Source organism: Oryx dammah, unplaced genomic scaffold, assembly GCF_014754425.2.
Source record: "Oryx dammah isolate SB20612 unplaced genomic scaffold, SCBI_Odam_1.1 HiC_scaffold_13, whole genome shotgun sequence".
Classification (NCBI taxonomy): domain Eukaryota; kingdom Metazoa; phylum Chordata; class Mammalia; order Artiodactyla; family Bovidae; genus Oryx; species Oryx dammah.
The window spans coordinates 45,972,566-45,988,523 of NW_024070197.1; the positions used below are offsets into that span (position 1 = coordinate 45,972,566).

General features: G+C 38.7%; 1 protein-coding gene across 2 annotated transcripts in view; it reads right to left on the reverse strand.

The window, feature by feature from the left end:
• Window positions 1–6,845: 6,845 nt before the first annotated feature.
• Window positions 6,846–15,958, reverse strand: part of TENT4B (terminal nucleotidyltransferase 4B) — a 66,764-nt gene continuing 57,651 nt past the window's right edge. Inside the window, exons 5-12 of one of the 2 annotated variants that reach the window (XM_040253469.1) lie at window positions 15,729–15,836; window positions 13,541–13,669; window positions 12,534–12,747; window positions 10,820–10,946; window positions 10,617–10,720; window positions 10,326–10,372; window positions 8,443–8,607; window positions 6,846–7,291 (exon numbers count right to left, since the gene is read on the reverse strand). In XM_040253469.1, the coding sequence (XP_040109403.1) occupies window positions 7,115–7,291; window positions 8,443–8,607; window positions 10,326–10,372; window positions 10,617–10,720; window positions 10,820–10,946; window positions 12,534–12,747; window positions 13,541–13,669; window positions 15,729–15,836 (1,071 nt within the window). In that variant the 3' untranslated portion in view covers window positions 6,846–7,114. Of the gene's footprint in view, window positions 7,292–8,442; window positions 8,608–10,325; window positions 10,514–10,616; window positions 10,721–10,819; window positions 10,947–12,533; window positions 12,748–13,540; window positions 13,670–15,728; window positions 15,837–15,958 lie in introns of both variants that reach the window. The other variant, XM_040253468.1, reaches the window with a different exon arrangement.

Below are 15,958 nucleotides of genomic sequence, written 5' to 3' on the forward strand. Positions count from 1 at the left end.
ACTCATGAAAATTCACCTAAAAGATAAACCAGGGGACTTTTTTTTTTCCTCAGTAAAAGTTCAGAAGGAAAGTGCCATCAAATAGCAGTATTTTATAAAACCCCGATCCAAGTTGAGCTGAAAAGTGCTGGACATTTCATAAGTGCTTATTAGCTTAAGAGCCTTGGGGCATCTGACATATGAATTTACCAAAGCTACTTCCAAGCAAATGTCAGCATATAAAAAAGTAGTAGATCTGGATGTGCACTGACATGGAAAGACTGCTAAAGATCTCTCTCTGTGGTAGGGGTTTGCAGACTACTACACAATACCACTCATGTAAGATGGGAAAAAGACCCCTCTGAAATTATATTTGTGCAGATATATTTATGTATAAAAATGTACTTTTTAAAAACTGGGAGTACATGTCCACAAATATTAAAGTAGCTGGCTCTAATACTGAGGGACTAATAGGGTGAAGGGTAAATAATTGCTTTTATGTAGATATTTACATATTACATTTCTTCACAATGTAACATACACTCATATGTTAGTTGAGGAATGGAAGTAAATTCACTGTCTGGGTATATGGACAAAATTGTCCTGTACGTTCAGTTTATTTTCCAATTTAGTTTGAGAAATTTCTGGGATGCTATTTAACAGGATTATACTTTATTGTTTTTTTTTTTTTTTTTTTAAAGAACATTTCCAGTAAAAATGTAAGAGGTGAACAGAAGAAATCACTGCTGGAGTGGGCAGTCTGGTTTTACCAGCCAGTTGCTGAGCGACTCTTCACCCGAAACGAAGGTTGTAATTATCCTGAAGCAAACAATCCAGGATTTTCCCCACCACCACTCAGTCAGGTTCCAGGCAAGCAAGGCCTTGCCATAGGATTGTCAGTTCTGCTCCCTGGGTGAGCAGGGATTCTGAACGCATGCTTTGGTTGCACTTGATTATTAACCCTGCTTCTCTCTGTTCTTCAGAGAATCTAACATTTTCATTACTCTATTTCTGTGTAATCTGCCCCACTGAACATGGTGACTCAATTTCTTAGTAGAGCAAGCACAACCCTTTATATTAAAGCAAAGGATAAAACTGTGCCGGTACTTGCCAATATCCAGATTCGAAGGAGTCAGTTACCATAGTCTTACAATGCCTATGGGGAGGCCAAAAGGGTATCTTTGGCTACGATATGTGAGCTCAGTCATGTCTGACCCTGCAACCCTTTGTGCTACAGCCTGCCAGGCTCAGCTGTCCATGGGACTTTTCAGGCAAGAATATTGGAGTGGGCTGCCATTTCCTCCTCCGGGGGATCTTCCCGACCCAGGGGCTGAAACTACATCTCCTGCATTGCAGGTGGATTCTTTACCTGCTGAGCCATCAGGGAAGCCGGGACATGGGCAGGAGGGAAAAAGAAAAGCATCTTCAAGCTTCTTCCACTCCTCTGCTGGCATTTAAAAAAATGAAACCCCACAGAAATGCTATCTGTACACATACAAGACAACCTCTTACCAGTGCAAACTGGGCTGTCCTTAGAATTACAAGGTAATTTTTTAAAATAACTATTCAAGTCTTACATAAAGGCTCATACCAGAGGTTTTGAAGATAAATCAAAGCACAAAGCCTTTATTGAATTGCAGATTGTGAATAATAAACCCAATGGTAAGCACTGGGGGCAGATGTGTGTAGAAATGCAATTTATAAAATTTTTAAGGCAAACAATTCACATCTTTGAAGAAACTGTTGTTAGCTTAAGAAAGAAAAAAGCTTCCAGATGTGCAATTCACTCATAGCATTGGTAACTGGTGCCCAGTGATAAGACCTCAGGAAATGTCGAGATTTCATAAATCATTTGTACCAAATCTCATTTTCTGGTAAATTCCTTAGTGCCTCTGCAGCGGTAACTAGACAAGATGATTCAAACCTCCAGCACCTCACAGGAGTCCGCATTTCTTAACACAGAAGGCAATGCTAATCAAAGAAGGAAATAAATAAAAGGTTATTAAAAACAAACATAGGTTCATCAAACTGCTAACTACATGTTTCTATGTATATTCCACTAAAAAATGTTTCTCAATAGTCCTTCACATTTCATACCCAGAAACTATACTAGCTGCCACCTAACTTCTCATCTTTAACACCACGTTGATAAGATGGTGATTTTTAGTCCTGAGTATAGTCCTGAGTATAGTGTGAAGACTCTGATATTTATAACAAGTCTTTGAAATGTTTCATAATTACAGGACTTTCAAGACTTTTTTTTTTTAAATGACTTTGGAAATTTCAACATGTAAAAACCAGAGAGAGGCGATCTTAAATTTTAATAGAGATTATGTTTAGGGACAAAGAAACATACAACATGAACTGCAACCAAATATAAAAGTAGTATGAAATGATTTAGGAAACAGCCATGAACTGCACATAACCCAAGGGCAAAGGTGAAGATAAACTGAAACTCAAAGAATGTGGCTGATAACCACAAATCTCCTTCTCTTTAAAAAGGTATGGTGGACTAACCCACGAGAGGCAAGGACTGGATTTCACTTAGTTACTGGCTTTAGAACGTGCTTCTCCTGGGCCTCTTCCATCTCCCCTCCCACACACCCCGGCAGTGGGTAAGGACCAGCTTGTTTCAAAATCTCTTGTTACCAAAAGCATCTTTAAGAGAAAACAACACTCCTAACAAATTCTCCCAGACTGCTTCCACGGTGCAGACCCTCCCTGTAATCAGGACACGGAGACGCTGCTGCAGTGAAAAGCAGCCACTACTGTGTGGAACCAAAAGGACTTAAATTAAAACGCAAAACACAAGATGATGTGCAAACACCAATCACCATGTTCGCTGAAATACACAGAATAAGAGAACACCTGATTTCCCTGTTAGCATCTGTTCCTACTGACACGGCTAACGTTTCTCTCAGAAAATCCAGGAAACACCTCACGTTTTTAGTCATCAAAGAGGATGCGCTATCTCTGTTGCTGTTGCAACTGCTTTCTAAAGTGTTACCTCCTTCAGGCGAGCAGACTGTGGACTGGGCTAAACTTAAACTTAGTAAGGCACCCACACACTCAAGTAGAAAACGTAAAGCCAAATATTCAGGAAAAAAAAAAAAAAAAAAAACCCAACCTGACACAAGTAAAACCAACTTTAGCAGAATAGCAGTTTATTAGCCAAAAATTCTCCTTAAGTAAATATTTCACTCTGGATAGCCGACAGATCAGCAGCCTTTCTAAGGAACTACTCACACATATCTCTGCTCTCACTTCAGTACTACGTCATTCTCTACACACTTCACCAGATGAACCACGTCACTGATGACAATCAGGATAAACCCTAACTACAAAATATAACTTGCCCACTCAGGTTTAACAGTCATTTATTGAATACGCTGCTCACAAAATACCATATGAGAATGTGGCTTTCCACTAACTCAAACAGTTAATGATAACAACTGATGGATAAGCATACACTCTTTTGATTATTCATTTTGACATTTAAATATTTATCACAGCAAAACTGGGGATATCTCTTTTGATATTTTACCATTTAATGTTTGAAAAGTTAACTGACAAGCAACTAATTTCCTATCAACAATCTAGAGTTAGTGACTGGAACACTTAAGAAATCAACAGCATGTGGTAATTGAAGGAACTGACTGGTTTCAAGCTTCAGATCAATATTAAAATTGGGAAGGTACGCCACGAACAATAAAAACATCAGCGAAACTTATCAACAATACCCTATGATGGTGAGTCCCAGGGATTTCTACAGAGTAACCTAAGAAATTACATCCTCATCACTAGAGAGGTCTTTGCAATGAATACATGTCCAACAATACAGTCCTGTAGCTCAGAGCCGTCACTCTCTTGTGACCCACCTACAGCTCAGAGTCCCCAGACACTAGTTCACAGGTTAAGGGAAATACAGTGTACACATACCGTAACACAGGGAAGGGAATGGGAAGAAAATGCATGGAGATATGAGACTCCAGCAGAAAAAGAGACTATTAAAATGCTCTCCCTACCACACGTTGCCTGTGAAGACTTTATCCAGGAATATGTGGAGCCAAAGCAGATAACCTAAATATTAATGAGAGGCTCAAAATCCAAGTAAAACACTCAAAACAGAACAAAAATATAATATGGTTAATACTGTTAAAGACTGGAAGGCAACTCCATGTAAAATCAGTAGATCCCACAGGTCAAAGCTAGATTTGCAAACCATGTGCAGCATCTCCAAACAAATCAACGACTAAAAACTGGGCACCTTCAGAAGAAAAAAATGCATTAACCTTTATCATCAAAGCATAACCACTCAGACTTTGTGCTGACGGACACCTCTTTGACACATCAGCACCTTTAAAAACCAGTATTGAAAAGCTTATTGCGACTTTTTAAGGAGTTTCCACAGCAGCCAGGTACACATACGTGACTGCCGGGGAAATGTCACTACAGTAAGGCAGAATTTGTAAAGTCCCTCTCTGCAAGCACTAGCACAGGAAGGGTATGACCCATGGATATGGATGGACTGTAATATCTAAATGGCACGTTTCCGACATAGTCACAAAATCTTTAGAGAAAGTATTTAAACTCAAAAAATAAAAAAAGACAGGAGTCAAATACAGAGATGAAATGTACAAAACAAATGAGCAGGCAAACTAAAAGTTCTTGAAAGTATTTTACTTCAGGTTGAAAAATGAACAGCTTCCACACTGTTCATTGCAAGATACACAGTATTCACGAATACAATGCTGGTCATTTGAGGAAATGTACACACCTCAATTTCTCCTTCATGCTTTTCTTTTAGAAAGATACTGTTTACCAAAAAGAAACGTCAGCAGTACAGGAAAAACTATTTTCCCAATAAATTTACGAAAACCTAAGATTCCCAATGGAATCAAGATTATCTTCCCGCTACCACCACCTTAATATAATCACATGCTTATTGGAACACTAATATCCGCACCCTAAAGAGTACATTTACTTTCAACAATGAAGGTGATTCTTGAAAAAAAAACAAAACAAAACTTCAGTGTGGTAAATGTAACATGGATCTCTGCAAGTATTAAATGTCTGAAATAGGCAGCTAATACTGGATTTAATACTATTTCATAAATAATTGTTCCCTTAGCAGTAAACATAAGTCTACACATTCACAATAATCCTAGAAAATAAATACTGTGATTATGCACAATATGTTATGACAAACTAGTTTCAAAAAAACAAAAGCTCAACATCTTGATAAAAATTCTGATCAGAATAAAATGTGACTCTAAAATTTCAAACATTGTCAAAATAACATCACATTTAAAATCTTCCACGCTTTACACAAGTATTATGAATTTCCAGTTTTGGAACACATTTTTCCGTTGTGAATTAAAATACGAACATATTGAAAACTGTTAATTTCAGTGATGACATCAGTTTTGGTCTTATTTTAGCATTATTTTCTTTATAAAAAGTTGCACTAAGTGTCCATTAACGGTCTGATTGGTCTTCAGTATTTCATAAATGTATATAAAAGAAATTCCTAAAAGCCAATAATAGTACTTTATATGTATATATGTATATATATATAAAAGAATCTCATCTCAGAAATGGCTGTAATTAACAGAGCCATAGACACTGATGCTAAACGTAAGAGCGTTCACCTTGAAAGAAAGCATTTTCGGAAATACCACTTACATTCTATTAAATATTTCCAACCGAGTTTCAAACTCAACACGTGATGAATAACAGAATGATACATCTCATTTGCACTCAAAACTGACCACAACCAAAATTTACAGTATGATTGAAACAAGCCAATGTTTAAAAAAGGTTTAATTAAAGATAACAATTCCATGAAAGGAGAGGATACAGAATGGGATGACAAGAAGTATTTGGTCTTAATAAGGCAATACAAAATAGATCCATTATCAAAGACCATTTAATTTTTAAAGATCAACAATACCAAAAGCATAAAGTGGAGTTTAAGAAAATAGTTTTTTATAAGTATGATTTAATTAAAGCTGTTTACAGTTATTCTCTCCCACAGTAGTTAAGCATGAATTTAAAAAAGAATAGATGAGAAAAACAAGCACACGCAGCACACAGGGTTAGAGAAGCCAGCATGCAAAGTCTGTGGAACTCGAGGTTTCACTGCAACAGGAATGGGACCAGATGCGGGTGGCCTTTTTTTTTTTTCCCTATTAGGAAGAAAAAAAAAAAAAAAGACTGCAAAGGAAACAAACACGAAGTCATGTAACTGCCCACTGCCCAAGACGACAGCACTATAGAAACAGTTGCAAGTTAATTCTTAAGATGACTAGAGATTTTTCAGTGTTTACACAAAAGTACATAGTACATATTTTTTTTTTCTTTTTTTTTTACAAAATAAAATAACGTCATTTGCCACCATAACCTTTTCTTTAGAGGAAAATTTTTGCAGCAGGTCACGAGGGTTCTATTAAGTCATTTCAATGCTGAGGAAACGAATTTGAGTAATAGAACTAATCACTTCCCTATAGATGGATGTTAAGATGACAATTCAGATTATTTTTCAAACTAATCCTGAGAAAAATCTGTTTACAATTTAAACAGTAATGTTATGTAAAAAGTATTAACAAATCCACTATTACAAATATCAATTTCCTATATGGTCTTCTATATATACACACAATAAAATGGTAAATATATGCAAAAATATTAAAAAAAAAAACATGCACAGATCACTTTCCCGTTTGAAATTTGGACTTCCTATATGATACCTGTGTTTTCCTTCCCCACCCCATCCTCTGAAATTTTCTTGTTTCTATCACCCTACCCACACTGAATACTATCCCCTATAACTCTGCATAAAGCCAATGAGAAATAGATTTATTTTACATTCAAGCTTTAAATCTTAAAATGACCCTGTTATAGCATATGACTTATCAAATGAGCAGCCTTTTTTTTTTTCCCCTTTTTTGCTTGCTTTTTGTTTTTGCAGTTGTCAGTCTTCATGATCCATTCCGTGGCGAGCTGGGAAAAAACGCAGTTGCTAAATCAACGTCTGAACAGGGTAAGGCTCCCAAATGTCTCCCAGGAGTCCCTATCCAACCGTCCTGCGTGTGAGATCATTGCACACAGAAGACAGTCCATCGCACGACGCCGACTATCTGCAAAGGTCTGAGAGGGGGGCGTCCCTCTTGTGTTTCCTCTTTTTGCCATGGTAATACTGATTATTTGATTTCCCTTGATGTTGTTTGTTTGTCATCAAGGAACCATGGCTTGTTTGGGTTGTACCTTGGAAGCCTTTGCTGGAAGAACGAAAGAGCCTTGTTGATCCATGCTGTGGAGGAAAGCGGTCAGAAAGACATCAATATTGTGATTTAACACAGCGCTTTTAAGACCTCCCTTGGGAGCTTTCATAATTAGGAACACACTGACTTATCTAACAGGCAGAAAACCATGCTAAGGGGTTAACTCTCTGGGGCTCAAAAACTTCTACATCATTTTTTAATGGAAATATGAAAAAACGTAAGACCATTTCTTAATGGAGTACATGGAATTTAAGTTCTTAAGGAACCTATCAATCAATACATCACATAATAGATGGCATTACTGGAAGGCGCTGTTAGATTAGATATGCAGATGTGTTGCCAGGTCAGGGGTCACCACAGCTAGCCACTCTTTTCCGGCTATCACGTGCCATTTCAATGGCCATTTCTAAATGAGTCTGCGTTTGGTGCACGTGCGCACATGTGTAAAACTGTACAGATAAAGTGGATTCTGTGAGTTAAGTCAGACATGAGGTGACTGACTTAACAGTCAATCTCTACTGTCAAGGGGCCTTCCCCAGGGTCCCTGATGTACTGGAGAGGGTGTGATGGCCTTAGGCCAGAGTCCAGTATGAAATGGCTTCTTCCCCTCATTTTGATTCATTATTCAAGATGAATAAAATTGCAGGCACCTAAAAGGCTTACAAGAGTGTCTCTGTGGCCTTTTTAAGTCAAAGCTAAAGCTAATCAGCTGACTATGGCTGACTGCATCTGATCATTTCAACACAAGCAACCAGGTACTGGATTTTAAAATAAAAAAGGATATGTTCTTCTCAGATTTTGCAACATGACAGGGAAGTCATGCCAGAATTTCATGTGCGTTTACTTTAAGTACAACTGAAACTTTTTATAACTTGAAGCACGTTTTTTTTATGCTGTATATCTGTAGTAAGGTGGTTGGCTAGACCAGACATCTTATAAAGAAGGACCAGTCGCTAGATTTCCACAAAGGTTTGTGTTACATGGGATAATCGGGACACCCTGTTACTGGAAGCACTGTCATGCTCTGGAACCTCTTAGAATAAAACACATTTGTTCTTTAACCTAGGGCTTTCTTCAAAGCCATAATGTGTGTGTATACACGTGTGCATGTATACGCATGTACAAAACTCTGAATACTCCTCACTCAACACTGACAACTGAAAACACAAACTGCACACACCTGGGACTTGTTGGTGCTGTTGGGTGTGTTAGTGGTCTGGGTGCTCTGCATCTTCCCGCCTGTCTGAGAGGACTCCACGGACGCGTCCTGTGACCCTACCCGGTTCCCAGTGGACGGACGGCAGAGCAGCTGTTTCGGGGTTTTGCATGGTGTCGCGTCGGAATCCTAACACAAGTCACATGAGTTATAACGTGATAGAGTAATGATTTAGACGTTCAACATTAAGAAAGGAAAACAACTTCAGCTAAGCACTCTCTGGACTAAGTCTGAACATCTGTGAGTTAAAGGAAGCACACTGAGGAATTTATAAAATTAACTGCTTAAGTTCTCCTCCAAAGGTTTAAAGTGGCTTATTTTATCAGAGAGCTTCTGTTCATTGTTAAATCCACTGACCACGACTGACCCTGTTAATCGGCCTTGAAGGAGCTCCCAGACGTCCAAGTTTATCTGCATTCTTATTTACAGAAAAGGGGCCATGGTACAGCGGAGCGAGCATGGTAAAGAGTGAGGGCCTACGTCCAGTGCCTGATTCAATGTCTTCAACCAAATACAAAACAATCACCCTATAAGATTCACTCTCTGAGAGCGATGACAACTCAGTGCTCCTTCCAAAAAACACGCCGAGTGGACCGGACTTCCCAGAGACGCAGGGCTGAGCCCCACCCATCTGCGGGCTGCCTGGGCAGTGACTGCTCCTCTCCCCAGGTCTACCCTGCCCAGCAGCTCGGAGACACACACTCTCAGTCCCTAGAGCTCCCTCTCATGGCGTCTCTGCTTCCGCCCCGTGTCTGTGATAGCCAGCTCAGCACTCTGTCCTCCAAGGTTCTGCTCTGGGAACCAGAACAGCACACAGGCAGATTTCGCATGTGAGGATTTATGACTCCATGATGATAAATGGCCATCAACAACAAAAAACTGTCTTTCACACTGAGACTGTTTTTTGTCATATATGCTTATATAAAAGTCAGTAAAGGCCATTTTAGATTTCAATTTTAAACAAACTCAAAAGTAACTCTGATGAGGATAAGTAATGTAGGTATAACTGATACTAGAAAATTCTATGAGGATAAGAGAGAAAGTAGATTAGGGATTTCCAGGGCATGGGGGGAGAGAAGAAATTAGGGGCTACTGAAAGGTTTCTTTTGGGGTAATGGAAAGGTCCTGGAATTAGATAGTGGTGAGGGCTATACAATATTATAAATATTCCCCCCAAAAAAACCCCACTTAAATTGTACATTTATAAATGGTGATTGAGGGAGTATATATATATATATATATATATATCCCACTTTTATAAAATTTTGAAGGACAAAACTAAATGATCGTATTAGAAAAATCATAACTGTGGTTACCTCTGATGGTAAGGTTGGGGACTGACTAGGAAACATCTGGGGAGATGTTAACAGCCAACATCTTGTTAAGATTTTGGGTTACACATGTGTATGCATTTGTTAAATGTATAATTAAGATTTCCTTATATGTTAATTTTATATCAAAAGAATAAATTGGGCAAACATTGAACTGTGGGTAATGACAAGCACAGGAGAGTACTTTGTAGGAAGTGTCCTAACATCTGTGATACTTTGAAATGTGTTAAAGAGTAAGATGAATTAGTAGATGAATGGATAGCTCTGTGTAAGCCAGTAAAATGTTAATGACAGTCTAGTGGTAGCGTATAAGGATGTTCACTAAACTTCTTTCCCTTTCTGTTATATGCTTGAAAATTTTAACACAATGTTGAGAAAAAGTACAATCATTAAAAGTTATTAAAGTTTCCGAGGAACAAATAAGAAAATGAGTTAGCCATGGCTCTCTAGACAGAATTATCCCAGCAGCAGAACCCCTACAAGGCTAGGTGCAGAAAACCGTATCTTCATACTTACAACGTCACTAGAGCTGGACTGTGTGGCTGAAGAGGAAGACACTGGACCTGATGAAGAGTTTGAAGAGTGTTTACTAACAGATTCCGAAGTTTTACTTCTACATTTTCCAAGGGCTTCATTTTCTTCAGATAGATTATTATTACATTTATCTAACTGCTGAGTATCTACTATCAAGGTAACACCATTTCCTGAAAGAGTGGCAAAAGATTGGAAAACGTTTCTTCCCATTAAGCACACATAACACAGAAAAGGCTCTAATACTCAGTCAATCGATCAATGAAAAACTCTTACCATTGCACGAAGGCTCGGGCCTATTCTGCAAGCCCCACTGCTTTGATATCCAATCTCTATATGTGGCAACTTCATCTGTTACTCTAATTATTCTACCTAATATGCTGCAAGTGTTAAAAAAAAAAAAAAAAGGCACATTAATTTGAAGATAAGAAGCTGCAAACAATTTTGACCCAATGGGCTGATTTTAGTGAAACTTTTACCTCTCTGTCTCGTTGTTGGGATAGTACTTTGCTATTGGTGATACAGCATGACTCAGGACAACGTAGGCATAATCAAAGGCCTGTTTCACCTGCATGGCCCCATATGAACTCCTTCCAACATCATTACCTTCAAAAGAAATATATACATAACATATTAAAATTTACTGCTGCTTAATATGAACTAAAAGTTCACGAGCCCTCTTCTGGGAGAGCAAGGCCAATCAGTGTCCTCAGAATATGAGTTGCTAGTTGGCCCCACAGCTCCTCAGGCTCTAAATGTGTAGACCATGCATAAATATGTCATTATGGCATATAAATTGCCTACATGTCTTCTGGCCCAACAGGGACTAGCCCTTACCCAGTTATGAAAATAAAAGAAGCAACTGCCTATTTTCTCCTAAGGGTGAAACAAAAGCAAAACTAAATTAGAAATACCTATTTTTTTTTTGGTTTGTTAGCTTTATAAACCTCTCCTGCACTAAATAATAAGCTCCTAAACAGCAAGGACCATCTTACTGAAAAAATCCTTTGTGTCCTTTATGTAGAGTTGGCTTTCAAAGAACATTTACTCAATGAATAAACTATTACTGTTTATAAGATGGTTCATTCAGCCAGAAAAGGGCTCCTAGGAAACTATTCTATCTTTTAACTTCTTTTCCTTACTTATTTTCAAAGTCAATATGTGCATGCGTGCTAAGTCACTTCAGTCGTGTCTGACTCTTTGCGACCCTGTGGACTGTAACCCTTTAGGCTCCTCTGTCCACAGGATTTTCCAGGCAAGAATACTGGAGTGGGTTGTCATGCCCTCTTCCAGGGGATCTTCCTGACCCAGGGATCGAACCTGGCTCTCTTAAGTCTCCTGCATTGGCAGGTGGGTTCTTTACCACTAGCATCACCCTGGAAGCCTATATATATATGTATATTCAAAGTCAACACATTAAAGCAAATGACTAAAAGCATTTCTACTGACGTCCAATAATGCAGAATCTAAATATTTTACAATTATACCAGGAAAAAATACTGTCCAGAAAAATTAGAATACAAGCAAGCAACACAGAGCTTCATGAAAGTAGAGGAGGAATTAATTTTCCACTCACTTTCAAGCCAACATAAAGCTGGAAAAAGCACACTATACAAAATTAAAGAAGGAAGAAGGGTCCAAAAGGAAAATAAACTGTCTCTTGGTACCCTCTTTCTCACAAACTCTGAAACATGTAGTGTGTCTCAGAATCCTCACTTACATCCCAGGCTGACAACTGGTTAGACTCAGGAGCAGTGAGGACTAAAGAGAGAAGAACTTAAAATGGCTATCAAACTGGAGATGCACAAACCCACCCAAACAGCTAATACCTGTTCTCCTTTGCTTTTAAGAGTCAAATAAATTCTACCCCCAGCTCCACTCATGTGCAAGCATACAGCGTGTTTTTCTGGTGTGTGTGTTTATGTTCATGTGTTTGCTTATAAAATATCTTAAGGAAAAAAGAAAGACTACAATTACAAGTTAATCCTTAATTTTTCATCTGAAGAGAGTTTAAAGTACAATATAATGACTAAGCCTCTTTTTGACTGAGCTGGGTGGCTTGCAGGATCTTTGTTTCCCAACCAGCGACTGAACCCGCTCAGCAGTGAAAGCTCGAAGTCCTAACCACTGGACCGCCAGGGAATTCCCAATGCCCTCTTCTTGAATGTCCATAAATTTACCTAAATTCAATACCTGGTTGTAAAGGATCTTCGATATAAAGCATGGATGGCCTGTAGCCATCTAGCATATTTTTCTGTACTTCATCTTTGGCCACATAAGAACCACCATCCTTTATCCGGATGCCAGTCTTTAAATAATTGAAGTGTCGTCCATATAATTCAAAAAATTCTATTAAGAGAACACCATAGTTTGTATTGGGGATGCAAGCATCTTCCCTGGGATGTAACTAAAATGAGAAGAAAAAAAAAATTACATTGGATTTTTTCTGAATTCAAGGTGAGGATAGTAAATGACATTCTAACTTCTATAAACAATATTATTATAATTTTGGTTTAACAGAGCAGCCAACAGATAATAGAGTTACAGCAGACTAATTGTAACAGTACTTCTGTTATAGACAACCGAAAGTGCCATGGGCGCGGGGGGATCCCAAGGGTGTAGGTGGAGCCCACGGGTGTGGGGGATAATTTACAAGGCTGGATTTCACAGCTGCCCAGGATGTTGAGAGAGTTGGCTTGGCCCAACATCAAGGAAGTCATTCTGACTCACCAGCAGAGTCGGCAGTTGGCAACACTGCTGTACCACATGAATACGCTCACTGACGACATTAAGACTTCCAACACATCTTACCCAGACAGCGAGTCTCAACTGAATTGAGACTCAATTGTAAGTCTCCACTTAGAATAGTAACTGCTTAGAAAGACATTCTTATTTTTGGCATTTATGTTACTACGTACACCTAAGGAAACTGCACCATACTTTTTGTGTTAAAATTTGTAGTGAAAAGTCTCAAAAATATTAGAACACATGAGATTAAAAAAAAAATTCTTTCCTTGGGATCTTAAAATATTTAATTGCTAAATTATAAATAAGGTATCCGGTTTAAAGGGAAAAGTTGTCAGTAACCAAGGGAAGTATTCTAATTAGAGCTTGAGTAAAATTTTTTTCCAAAATGATTCCCAGCTGATTTATTTAACAAAAAATGTTTAGTGTACACTAGCAGGGTATAACTTACTTACCTGAAGGAAACTTACTGCCATTAAAAAGAGACTATAAGAACCAATTCCACCAGTAAATACTTCATTAAGGTCCCTCTGTAATAAGAACTGTTTCAATACTAAAACCAAATATGGTAATACAGGATATTTCTGGAAAAGAAAATTACATTTTCAATGAATTCCTTCATCAGTAATAGCTGGAAGCATTAATAGCTTAAATGGTCTCTCAGTATAAACTGGTCCTTACATGACAAACTTTGGTGGAGATATATTATATAATTGCACACTTTTAAAACAAACTATAAAAAAGTAAGCTCTAAGTAACTGAGGATTGTGTCCTCACATCTAAAACCCCAAACACAGAGGGCACCCCAGCATTCACTAAGGGACAGCAATACCTATCGCGTGACATGCATTTCATGATTTACTGAACAATTCTCAATCGTAAACAGGTAACAGAAACGGTAGGGGACGACGTCTCAACTCTCAACACAGTCAGTCTGCGGGATTTTCAAGAACCACTTTTGTAAGTAGAGCGGCCCAGGCAGAGCAGCCCTTCCAGGTGATCCTGCAGAGCCCAGAGCAGGCCACCCTGCCTGCTGTCCTCGGCGAGGGCAGGTGAACACGCAGCCCACCTTCCGTGCCTCACAAGCAAGGGCCAGCACACCCATGGGGGCAGCGAGGACAGCCTGAGTCCATCTTTCACTCAAGCATTCTCATTAAGTCCTCTCCGCAAGCCGGGCCCGGGGTAGGGACGCCGAGAACAAAGCCGGCAACACACGTGGAGAAAGGAGCCTTAAGGAAGCCCCTGCCTAAGCACCGCAGAGTTACTCGTGATCGCCATTCTTTTCTCGACGCTTACAGCGCACACGCATTGCTTCCTTGAGGGAAAAAAAGCGTTTATACTTGTGCAAATCACATCAAAGTAAGGGAGCGTGAGAAACAACAAAAATATGGAGAAATAATCATTTTTAAACACTATGGTTGAACTCAGAAATAGATGTAATCTCTTTAAAGAACAATTAGGCAAACTGCCAACAGAATTTTCTCTGCATATATCCTCTGACCCAGAAATTCCATTTCCAGGAATCTTCTTGCAGACAATTTATTAGTGTAAAGAAAGATGCAGACGTGGAAGGATGTTCACCAAGCAGTTTTTGTAAGAGCAGAAGACACTGGGAGCAACACTGGGAAAGAGCTGCCTGCACGAGGCATGGTCCATCCTGACGAGGGTGGCCAATGAATCCTCCGAAACAGCAAGTTTAAAAAAAAAAGTGCAACATCATACATATGGTGTGCTATTTCTTTTGTGAAAAATCTCAAGAAGAGGATAAACAAAGAAGTCGATGAAGGCAAATCCTATGTAGCTGATCTAAGCATACAAAGTAAACTCACTTCTTCCTACCCTTTTATAATAGTAAGGTTTTTCTTTTTTTAAGTCATGTGTATTATTCTCAATTTTTAAAAAAGTTTCTTTTCTGGTAAAAAGAAAATTTACACACACCCAGTATCTCCAAAAGAATGGGATTACGGATAATACTTCTTTTCTTTTTCTGCACATTTACATGAGAATATAATGTTTATCATATGAGAGTTGCAATTTTTTCTGAACTCCAAGAACTGCTAAAGAAAAAAATCAAGAGGAGAGAGAAGATATTTTATTTAAGCCAAAGCAGTGCAGAGTTTTAGTTTAGGGAGAAAAAAGCCAATGCGTCCAGCTGAAGACAGAGTTGATAAATTGTGCACTCTCTGGGAAGAAAACAGAACAAGCAGAAATAGACTTAAATCACTCCAAGATAAGGGAAGGACGTCTGCAGGACCTACCATGCAGGTGACTCAGGGATTAAGACCTAGAAAAGGCTGGCTAGAGAGGGTCTTAATCTGAACTCCTACGAGACTGAAGCAGACAGGAATGAACTGTGTGGCATGACTCAGCCCGAATCTCCCTAAGAGGAAGGATCTAGGGCAGAGGAGTTCTTCAAAGGCTCCCTCAACCCTTAATTCTTACCTGAGGCCACACTATAAATTACTGATTATGACAAGCAGATTCAAGGAAAGTAAAAACCACTCACAGAAAAGAAGCATTTGTCAGCAATACACATACAAAGATAGTTTACCCAAGTATACCAAAACACCACCACAACAGAGTTTCAAAACGTAACTCCATTTTCTAATAGTTTCATTCAATCAACACTGTAAATTCTCTGACCTTGGTAAAATCTTTGATGAGGTCAGCTGCTCTGACGCCATTCTGTACATTAAAGCTGATATCAACTTTCACTTCGGTAGAAGAATCTGTTAATTTAATAATAGGTACCTAGAAAGAAAAGAAAGGCAAAATTTAAATACGTCAGACAAGTTAAATGACAAATCGGAGGACGGAAGGTTACCAGAGCTGAGATCCTGACCTTCTCAGGAAGACTTTAAACACTGAGTATT